Below are 12,236 nucleotides of genomic sequence, written 5' to 3' on the forward strand. Positions count from 1 at the left end.
TATCAATTAATCAACATTCCAAACTTGTATCAAGAAAGCTTAAGAATATTTACTTTTCCAATAGTTGAGGCTTTATAAAACTATGCAACTTAGTTAGTATAATTTTTATATAAGATTTTTATTGGGACATTTTCTCAATATTTAAGAAATACGATAAGTATTAGTCTAAGAAGAGGTTGATAAATTGATTTGAATTAAGTCAATTAAAAATGTAAATAATTTGGAAAAAACCAATAAAACAAAATGCTTGAAACAGCTACTAACAGATTCAATTGAATTAAATTAATTCGATTGGGCACTCTTGATGGACAAACTATTTATCGTTACTCTTTAATACATATAATTAGGCGGCTAAATCTAATTTGTTACTGTCTTTTCACCCTTCTTATTTGCGACAGACGAAATTGCCAAATTAGCCAGAGGAAACCAAGAAAAAAATTCCAAACAAAGAATTCGTATAGCGGCGAATTAAAATTTTCCGACGCGACAAAACGGACAGACGGAAACGGAAACGCCGCATCACATCTGTATAATTACAGCTGCACTGAATTTTTTCAAAAAAAAGAACCGCGCACACGCTTTCGCACCCCAGTTTGAAAATTTTATTTTCCACGTGAACGAAGCCGTGAAATATCGCCAGCGTGGCAGGAAACGTTGAATGTCTAAAGTTGTCGTGAAAATTCGCGGATTTTCCGCGAAGTTAGGGTGGTTTGAGCCATAGTACGCATACAAAGCGAACCCCAAACCTCACTCCACTGCGTTGAAATATGAACGGGATGATTTGTGATGAATGAGCCCTTACATTATTGCCGTTCATTTCACAAAATACTTCCCAACATCCTCCGTTCTCCATAAAAGATAAATACAATATTCAAAGAACAACAATAATCGAATGTTTTAATAATACTGTACTTATATGAACTATACTAAATTCAAATGTTCACATTAATGATAGTTCATCACTGACTACACTCGCACATGTACATACATATGTACATACATACATTTTTTAAATAATATTGATGTGCAAAATCTAATATATAATTTCGAAAAAGACTGAAAGGTTAAATAAATATATATTTTTAAGGTTTGGGTGGTAAAACCCGCGATGTTATGGAAAAAATCGAATTATTTACGACGACGATATCGATATCGATTTCGATTCTATTTTCAACTTCGATTCCGATTTCGATTCAAATTTCGATTTAGATTCATGTTTCTGTTTCGGGTCCCGATTTATTTTTCAGTTCCAGTTCCGGATTCTTTTTTTATTTTCGGATCTGGATTCCTTTTTCAGTTCCAGATACCGATTCCTTTTTCAGTTCCGGATCGGATTCCTTTTATTGTTCGGAATCCGTATTTATTTTTCAGTTCCTGTTCCAGATTCTTTATTCAGTTCTAGTTCCATAATCCTGTTTCAGTTCCGGATCCCAATTTCTTTTCCAGTTTCGGATCCGGATTCTTTTTCAGTTCCAGATCACGACTATTTTTTCTCTTCCGGTTCCCTTATACGTATATAAAAAAAATGCCATCCGTTGTATGAATTTCATTCATTTCTGATTGACTGTCACTAATTTTTTTTTTTCGATTCAAATAACAAATGAATGTTAACTATTAGATTACCTTTGTTTAAGCGGTTTGTTTTATTTTAACATATTAGCCACAGTGATATTACAGAGAGCTCCAACGCGCATAACAACATAATAATAATATATTATCATAATAACATAACATAAAATCAAAAGATCATCATAATAAAATCATAATCATAATAATAATATAACATCGTAATAATAATAATAATAACATAATAATAATAACATATCATCATTATAATCATAATAATAATCATTCACATGAATAATTTGTAAAATCAACCACTGGCGTTGCTCAACAACCACTCAACCAGGTTAGCACAGTTTACATTGAAGAGGTCAATGACACCAGCAATCTGGTTAAGCAGATACTATATCGTTCTAGATATAGGAGACGTTGTCAACATATTTGTGCGAGCCACAATAGGAACAAACAAATCACGATTCCTCAGGTCCCTGAACTTACTAGGTGCATAAAACCTAAATTCATTAAGAGCCTGAGAATTGTGTACTATCCCATTTAATAACACGACGAGACTCCAATGAGTTGAAGCCTAAAGCCCCTAATAGGAATACACTAGGATATAGCCAAGGATAATAACCATACAATTTCATATAAAGATATCTGAAAATCGTTTTTGGATCCTCTCAATCTTCAATGAATGAGTCATATATGTACATAGGTAAGACTCCATATAATCGAAGAAAATTCTAGAATGCTACGTACTAGAGATTCATAAATAATTTTAAACACCAACGCACTCTGGAAAGGTTTACTAACTCGTAGTAAGAATCCTAGCATTTTTGTGCCCCGCAAACAAATATTGTCTATGTGTCGTTTAAAATAAAAAATATTTGAGAACACGACCCCCAAATCGCAAAATTCATCCACAAACCTAAATTAGACACCACTTAGGCGATAGGGATAAATCAAGCGATTTGAAGATATTGTCAGATTGAGGACACAGCATTTTTGAATACTAAAAGATGACAGTGCATCTAAGTCCAATTGGAGAAGGGCTGCGTCACTATGAGACTTAACTGTCTTAAAAAGTTTGAGGTCATGGGCCAATAAAAGATAAAGAGTCTGAATACTTAATTATTTTGGAAATGTCATTAATGTATATATTACAAACACCCAGCGAAGCCGGGTAAAACCACTAATTGTTATAATAAATTTTAAAAAAAATTGTCCCACCAATATACATTATATGTATGTGTACATGCTAATGTGCGTAATATATAAGTAGGTAATTTAAAAATTGAATGCAAAGAAATTTGTGATGCCATTATATCATCCAATCAGATGAGGAAAAGTCACCCGAAACTAAACATCATTGATGAATATGAAACCCTGTTGCATAAAACTAATTATATTTGACCCAAGCCCGATTTCAACACCGCTGATTTAGTTGATAGCATCGGACAAACATCCACCAGTGGCACCCAACTGTTCGACAATATCGCAAATTTCATAACTATATTTGGGTCAATTTATGGGTTATCACATCCCAACTTCGGTTCCGTCCACTAACTCATTAGCGGCCGTCGCAAATATTGACGCGCTCTGTACGAAAACAGTTCAGGGTGACCATAATTAGGGGGTGGTGGCCACCACAGTCCCGAAGGAGTGAAATGGTTTTCAACCCCTATATCTCTGCCGACCAATTAATCTTAAGTAAATTTGTATCGGACCCACGTGTTTACGTTGGTCCTCGTGGAAGTCTCCCGGGAAAGGTCATCGTCGTGAAAATTATGTACGACACACTTGACAAACATACCCCGCAGGGAAGGTTGTGAACACAATATAAATATACATAATATGGATGGGTGGCAAATATTAATTATGCACGTGTACATTTTACGGTAGTATGGCTATGAAACAATATACATACATATGTAGATATTTACATATGCATAAAACTAGACTTAAGTACACAGAATTTAATGCTATCCAGAGGATATACATATATATCTCACAAGCAAACGAATTCAAATAATACGTATAGATTATTAAGGTTAAATCATCATAGCAAAATATGGATATGAAATTTAAATATACAAACAATATGTTCGTAGACATATTTACATACATACATATATCCTATGTCTGAATATACCTATACATACATATGTTTATACATATGTATGTAGTTCATATGTAAAAAAGTTGACCATTGTATATGTCGTGTCGTTTGACTGTAAAAAAATTTTAATGTAACCAATCAATGAATTTATCTATTATACTTATGTATTTGAAGAATATACTAAGTATATAAAACAAAATTCGATAGTGAAGCATGTGTACACACAGAATAAAATAATGAAATATTGTTTTAAAAAAAAATTACTACTTCTGGTTTACGAATTCTAGTCAAAACCTTACCAACTCTAAGTCAGTACGTAAAGAACACAAAATAAAAATTTTCAGCTTGATACGTTTAGTGGTGTGGAAAAAATTGTGCGGTCACAAAATATTTGATTTTTCTAAGAGGAGAAAAATCAAACTTCCGGTTTATTAAATTTAATGATTCTTTTCAATTTTCATCACTTTGATACAAGGACTATATACTTGAATTTTCTCGTGAAGAGCACACATATTTAAAGGGTCGAAAAAAATAGTAGAAGAAAAATTGAACAAGAGTAAACTGCCACTTCCGGTTGACGGCCAGTTTCATTAAATTTTATATATAACTTGGCTTAAACTTATAGATTTGAAATTTCAGTTCAAATACACTTATACATAGGTTTCTGAAAAAATAACTTCTATTGATCCAACTTACATACATATGTACATAGAATTCTTAAAAATTCAACTTCATATTCCAAATGCTCATAATCTATCGAAAAACATTCATAAATAGATAACCGATATGTACATATGTGTTTGGTAATTACTTATTCACCATAAAAAATATTTAAAACCAAAATAATTTACAATGATCCAGTTCTTACTGTTGTAAATGACGTTGCCTGTGTTAACATACATATGCGCGTTTGATTATTATTTTAAAACATAAAAATAAACGTTCAAAATTGAAATCTTACACAGAATAGGAAAAGCGTACCTACATATCTACATCGAAAATCTAAAAATTTGAAAACATCCAGCAAAGCATTGCTTCACCAGTCCAAGTCGGAAAAAACTGCTCATAACTCAATAGCGAACATGAAAGTTTCATGTAATACGTACATATATACAAGGCAATTGTTCGCCGCTAACGAGCATACTCAGTGCGCTAATGCTTTCTGAAGCGTTGGCAAATTAAATTTTACAACTGCGCAAGCGGAAACTTGTACCCCTTGTTTCGATTGGGGCGTGTGGGTGTGTGTCCAAATCCGCGGATGTGTGGTCACCCGAAGGATGACCTCAAAAAGGGTGTCCCGGACCCTGACCAACAGCCGGTAGCATGCGGGCAAATAAATCAAAAAAGAGAAACTTTGGACGCAGGACTGCGAAGCCCGCACACCATAATATTAGGTAAGCTGTACGTGCCAACCGCCAACACTGTGTTAACCAATAATACTATATACATTCGTACATACATATAAGAGCGAGTTCTTTTCGTTCTGGCCGATAATACGAAACATCACACCCATGAGATTTATGTGGTAGCATATACATATGAATATATTGTACGTACATAACGAATTCTCGTTATAACGAACTGTAATAAAATTGAACGAGAAATATTCCATATTCGTTTCAGATATTGCCGGAACTATTGTATGTACATATACATAAATACATCATGTAGATATTTTTGTGATGGAAAAATATGTATATTTTAAATAGACTCAAGTCAAATATTAAATTCAAATTTGGTTATGTATAATATAGTGAACGACGTAAATTTTATATAGTTTTGAAATGTAATAATTTTTCCGTACCAGGAACTTACTCAGTTCCTCAGAATTGAGTTCAATCAAAAGTAAGACTCGATCCTTTGGAATGGGTATTACTCTAGTGGGGGTTCCGCGTTAATTGGAAGAGATCTTATTGAAATGAATGAAAATACAAATATTTGGTGCTGTTAACTCAGGGAAGACACGATCGATTTTGATTTTAGTGTGCGAATCAGAAAATATTATGCTGACTAGGCTATCTTTCTAGTTAATTTAATCGTAATATTATTCGACAAAAATACTAAATTGTTTAATTTTTCAAATACACGTAAATTTGTTAGATATCAATCAGTACTCACCTATTTTTATTGTTTCTGGAAGAGCTGTTAGTTGTCCTGAGAAAATCATCAATATGAGAGGCCGAAGCCAGGCGGCCATTGTATTTTTTGACGTTGTATGATTTTCGCAAAACAAACAAATTATCTAGTACCTTCCAATGCAAAACGTCTACTATGTTGACTCAATTGCGAATCTTCATTTTCCAATAGCTTACAAGCGATTTTCTGCAACAAAAAAATAAATTATTAAAATTTATATGAAAAAAAGTAGAAAAAATAATACAACATCGTCATAACATACTTCATATTTCAAGTCCCAAAAAGTAAAAAACACACATTTACGTATCAGGTTTTTTTTACTAATTTGTCCTCATTAAATATACATAGCTTAACTCTAGTGTAAATTTTACACTATAATACGTTGTATGCATGTAAAATAAGCAATGAAAGAATATTTCTGCATTTGCTATGTACATATATTTATACTGTATATATTATTCCAACTTCTCGTAGTCTATTCGTAATTTTTAAACTCACGCTATAGTTTATTCATCACATCCGTACGATGTAATAATCTCGTACACGAATTCATTGGATTACCACTGTTTTATAAGTCGCCTTTGTACACAGTCCCGTAGAGACATTTCGAGCGAAAATTTATTATTTTCGAGAGCGAGAGGAAATTGTGAAAAATTCGTCGACCGGAATCCGTCGGAATTTTCCCGTTATTTATGTCTTTTCGCCCTTGAAAAACCTCGATCAGTGCGCAAACAAAAGGCACACTTGATTAATTGCCTTGAAAGTCACCGGCGTCCACTTTCTTCCAGGCATTTCTTTTGTTAGCCCTTGCTCCGTTGTTTAATTACAGCTAATGTCGAACCAATAGTGGTGTTGGTGTTCTATGTGGAGTTCAAACGAGACCCTAGATCTATAAAACCGGCCCTTTAGAAACGCCATAGGCGAAGTTCAACCGCCGTGAACCTGGCGCAATTTATCTTACCATTTTTCTATATTAAGATTGAGAATTTGAGATAAATTTTTCACTACATAAAGACAAAATATTTCTAAACTATAATTTATTGCTTCAAACTTTTTTACTAGACTATCGGAAACATAGGTACATACATATTATATATTTATTAAAATTCATTAAACTCATCAAAAACCTTATGAATCTTTTTTTTACAGATAACTATGTATATAGGTTTGTACATACATATTTAATCTCCCAGCAATGGTTTGTTCAATATTGAGTTAAAGACTAAAAGGTCGTATTTTCAGGATCGCAAAAAAATTTGAATTGTTAATTTAATCGAATTTCAAGCTGAAACGTAAATGTATTCAGTTAATTAGTTTTCCTTTGCAGCTATTTTTTGCGTTTCAAATGCTTTTTTAACATTGTTTAATTATATGAGCCCATTTATTTCTAGCCCGTCTTTAACAAAATGTATTTGATGGAATTGATCAAAAGAAATATATTAACATTCCGTTAGCTGTATACATATATGTAGTACTAACGAACTGACTAGAAGATTCTACGTCAGAATCAATTATATCCATAGTAATACACTTTTGAAGAGTTTCGTTGATTACAAGAAGATAAACATATATACATATGTGCGTGCATATGTATTTATATAGCCTTCAGATATAAACACCGATTACTTAATATGGTATTTAGTTAATATATATGTATGTACAAAATGAACATTTATATTTAATTGTAAATAGTTGTTCCTACTATTACATATGTAATACGTTAACATTAAAAAATTGTAAAATATAAAATTATCACCCATTATTTAATAATAAAAAGCATTTAAACATCAAAATGAGAATATTTATATAATTTACGTTGTTACAAAAATCAATAGAATAAAAAAGAATACTCACGCGTATACTTTTATGAAATCGACAAAATTCGAGCCGAATTTAATTCAACTTATATTTCATCACAGAAAGTTCTGACTTAATGCGCTTAATAAAAAAGTTTTTCATAGAGCTTTGTTGATAAAGTGTCGTTAATTTAATTGAAAGCCCTTTAGAACGTATGAAAAATTCCGATTCATCAAAAGCGAACCGTCTCAATTGACCTCGGGTAAAATTATGACGTTTCGTTTAATGAATTTCCTGTGTTCAAAGTCAAAGTCTTTGGGAAATTTTGATAAAGGAGTTGAAGTCTGACGTGTTTTGGCATTGCGGCCCTCGACATCCAGCTTTAGTACCCCTGATCCGGACCTTGTCAGCCGCGGGGTGCGAGCTCACATCAAGGCAGACGTAAGCTCATGCTTGTCATCTGAAAGCCATGGTGGTGACAAGTGCTTTTAGGATTTCAGAACTAGCTGAAGTTTTCGTTCACATTAGACGACCGGTATCATACATGCTTCAGAATTTACTTAAGGACCTTGAGAAATCCCAAAATTAACAAAGCGATCAAACAAATAGTTTGAGCAATGATGCTAGGACCAGTCAGTGGCATTGAATGATTAGTTCCGAGACAGAGTGTACATATGTATGTATATACATAGGTATACTCAGTTTATACGACTGATAAATAAGAGAATTAAAATTCAAAGAAAATTAACACAAATATGTATCGTATTTTAAAAGCATATTTACGGAAAACCAATGCACTTTATACATCACACGGCGTACTTTCGCCACGATAACGACGTGTTAAAATTGCGAAATTTATTTTCATTTTATGATGAATGACATGTTAAATTATGTATGTACATCCAGCTCCGCGGCACAAACAGCGATAAATCTGTCCGTCAAAAGTTCACCCGAGATGAATCGTTTTCAGTTGTCATTAATTTTTCGCACAGCTATGACGTTGATTTTTGTATCGGCGACGTGTGAACTCGAAAAGTGCTTTTGTTCATATGAAGCGTATCGGGGAAAAGCTTTCATCAACATCATAAGTATAACGTTTTCTCTCATCCAAAACATTTAAAATATTTTATAAAAAAATACAAAAACACAGAAACTTTACACTAAGATTCAATTCAGAAAATCAACTAGTCTGTACCTCGAAAAACAAATACACAAATTAACAGGTTTTCAGACTAACTAATGGAAGTAGGGTTGTATGAAAAATGATAAATATCGAATTAGTAAATGGAGTGTAGCCAAATCAACAATTTCGGTGCAAATATTTGTACCGAACCAAATAAATACATTATACACATGTTCGTTTTCCACATGAGAATTCACTCACTGCCCACATTATATCAAAGATCCCTTTTTCACGACGTCAAAAGCTATTTGAACATGTTCGATACAAAAAACATAGGCAGGCATTGCTTTCTTTACAGAAATTTGCCACTTGCCTGTCGTTCACGAATAGGTAGTCATCTTTCCCGCATTACCGTCTATCCTTCGTTTTTAGACGGGCAAACTTTAGCCGCGAGTTTCTATCCTCAGAGGACAAGAAACTTTCACCAAATAGATTGAAAGCGAAAGAAAAAAGTAAAACCTGCCCTCTCTCTTACCATACTCTCCCTTTCTCCTATACCTTTCGCCTCTTTAGATACCTTATTTTACTCGGGGACGAGATGAAGGATTTTCCCCCCTTCACTCTTTTGCTCCGTATTTTAGCAACGTCGAGATTTATTCGGACGATTTGTAATATCGTCGTTTCTCAAACGGTCGTTGGCTCTAAGTGTGTCGGAAAAAATCTAAAATAATAACTCAAACATGATCTACGACTCAGTCGTGAAACAAATTGCGATATTAAGATATACGACAACGTAAAAAATAAGCTGTCCCGCTTGCTTTCGGAATAAATATAACACCTAATGTTATAAAATAAAACATACGTACATATATGTACATAAATGCGAAATTATTATATTTAAACTAGAGCATTGTGAAAATTTGGATCGAGTGGCGTATTTGAACATTTCTCCATGCTCAATGCATTTCATATAGAATTTTGAAATGTTAGCACACTATATGTACATTGAAATAATGAAAATCTGCAATATGTTATGACTGTCGCAGAAGTTCATATCAAGTATACTTATTCTATTTTATTCAATAGTGTCTATTTTATTCAAATATTAATGGTATTTGAATTTCCACAAATATCTAAGGGTGGGTATTGAATAGTGAAAAGCAATGCTCATGTTATTAATGAAATAATTTATATCCTATTGAAGTTCATTGAAAAACATCAAAATGAATTGAATTCATAGTTGGTTGGGCTGAAAAGGGAAAACCGACTTTTACACTAAAAATTATGGCTCCTTATAGAGAGAAAAATTTCGCCAGCGAAATGACTCTGTGAAGAAAATTCATTAATTTCACGAAGGAAAAACGCGTCTTCGCAACTCGAACGTCGCACGTCTCCTTTTCCAGTTTTTCCCACGCAGAAAAATTGAAATAATGTATGTTTTTGGCGGGCACCATTTGTCAGTTTTGCGTGTGACCGATAACGCTGGTAAATGTGTAACAAGGACTATACATACATACAAATATTTCTATATTACACCCCGATATACATATGTACGTGTATTTCTTATATAATAGGAGAAAACAGTTTCTGGTCGTGGTCCCAGGCAACATTATAAAATGTAATTATCGCGTAAACATCAAACATCGTTACTGTGAGCGTAAACGAACACTTCTTGTTAATAAACTACACGTATTGCGTTGTTAGTTTGTTGTTGTTAAAACTATAGATAACAACACACTGCCACGGGGTATGCCTTGTGTGTGAAGTTAGGCCAAATTTAAACCATAAATAGTCAAAAATAGGCTTGAACTTTCGTCAGTTGAGCCCTTCTGAGTTCGACAGCGTATGTATACAAACTATGTATCTTCTATCAACTATGAAGAGCAAAAGTTTAAACGTCATAATAGTATGAATATACGGTCAATGTGTATTTCAAATCTTTCAAAATATGATTATTTTGTACTAACGTGTTCTTAATACTATAAAAACATACATATTGTACACGTAAGTTGATTTCTTTGCTTTGTAATAAATCAGAACAAAAGGAAAAAAATATTAAATCACAAATGATGCAAGGCTGCGTTAAATAGACTTTATTTTTTTATAATAATTCGAGGCGAAGCTAAATCGATAAATTTCGAATAAATTTGCATCAAATATTGAGATCGAAGCGGATTGAAATTCTTGTGGAAAATTTCTCCACCTCGTTTTCAGGGTGAAATTCTCGTGGATCTCATAGGCTTATCGAATTCCCTAATTTTGAAGACATTTCGAACTCCCTCTCACCCTCATCTTCGGTATGAAAAATGGTGATTATTCCAAATCAATGGCAATTCGATGGTTGAAAATCGCCGCCTATCGTCATTACGTCATATTGTAAATTCTTGAGGCGAAAATTCGAATTGAGAATTTCGATAATAAATTCAACATGCTTCGACAACGTAGCACAGTGGGTTATAAATTGAATTAAAAAAATAAAATCATAGTGATGTTCCTTTCGTAAAATTGACTCACTAAATGTTTACACAAACATACATATGTACATATGTTGCGTCGATAGAATGAAACTCGATTTTTCACGAGAAGAGAAAACAGAAAGAAAATTGCCCTTTTCAACGCGATGATACGAACAGGCGAGCTTTCTTCTTAATTGAGTTAACCGAAAAATCACTAACACCGCACTTATTACTTTCGTTTTTGCGAGAATTTTCTTTTTTTTTGGTTTTTGTTTCGGAATAAGAAAAACGTTTCATTTATCTCCTTAACAAACAATTCAACGAAACAAATAATCTTTCCTGACATGGTTGATTCAATACTTGAAATATGTCTTAGAAATATTAAATAGGTCATACGTACATATGTATAAGAAAGAAAAACACCTTATTGGACGACAGAACACTTGTGGACTCGTGCGTAATTGAAGCGCAAATAAAATATATTTACCCGAAACACCCAAACAAGCAATGATAACCTTCGAGTTATTAATATAATTATTATCAAGCAATAGCATTTATTATTTTTATTTAACAAATGATAAAACATTAATAATATTTATCCAAATAAAGTACGTACTTACGTACATATGTATGTACTGATATCATACCATATCTAGAGTCAAAATTTTCGACCTCTTCTCGGAGCAATATTATTAAGGACGGATTTAGCAGCAGTCTTTCAATTTTCGCGTTCATTTGACGACCAGCCCCATGGGAGGGAGGCGTAAAGGGTAGCTGGAAGCAATATTTTTAGGGTGAATGGCTCTTTTACGGTCCAAATTTGTAATAAAGAACAACAGCAGCGGTGGCGAAGGGCCTCGCCTAGCAGATGCAACCCTAATGCCGGCCAAATAAGTGGCCCTGTGGCCATTAACTCACCCCGACCTCAATGTGTTCAGCGCGCACTTACTATCTTCAACAAAAATAAGGCTAAGGCCTTTCTAAGACGAGGGAGGGTTGAAAGATCGCGCACGCGAGATATACCGCACTACATGAATGCGTT

At 33.3% G+C, this 12,236-nt stretch overlaps 1 protein-coding gene across 6 annotated transcripts in view; it reads right to left on the minus strand.

Annotated features, from left to right (window-relative positions):
* KaiR1D (Kainate-type ionotropic glutamate receptor subunit 1D) overlaps positions 1–11,726 on the minus strand; it is a 100,635-nt gene extending 88,909 nt beyond the window's left edge. For 3 of the 6 annotated variants that reach the window (XM_077438974.1, XM_077438973.1, XM_077438978.1), the window contains exons 1-2: positions 11,595–11,706; positions 5,801–6,004 (exon numbers count right to left, since the gene is read on the minus strand). In XM_077438974.1, the coding sequence (XP_077295100.1) occupies positions 5,801–5,879 (79 nt within the window). In that variant the 5' untranslated portion in view covers positions 5,880–6,004; positions 11,595–11,706. Of the gene's footprint in view, positions 1–5,800; positions 6,005–11,594 lie in introns of all 6 variants that reach the window. The other 3 variants (XM_077438977.1, XM_077438976.1, XM_077438975.1) reach the window with 3 other exon arrangements.
* Between the last annotated feature and the right edge of the window lie 510 nt (positions 11,727–12,236).

Source organism: Arctopsyche grandis, chromosome 9, assembly GCF_051622035.1.
Source record: "Arctopsyche grandis isolate Sample6627 chromosome 9, ASM5162203v2, whole genome shotgun sequence".
Classification (NCBI taxonomy): Eukaryota; Metazoa; Arthropoda; class Insecta; order Trichoptera; family Hydropsychidae; genus Arctopsyche; species Arctopsyche grandis.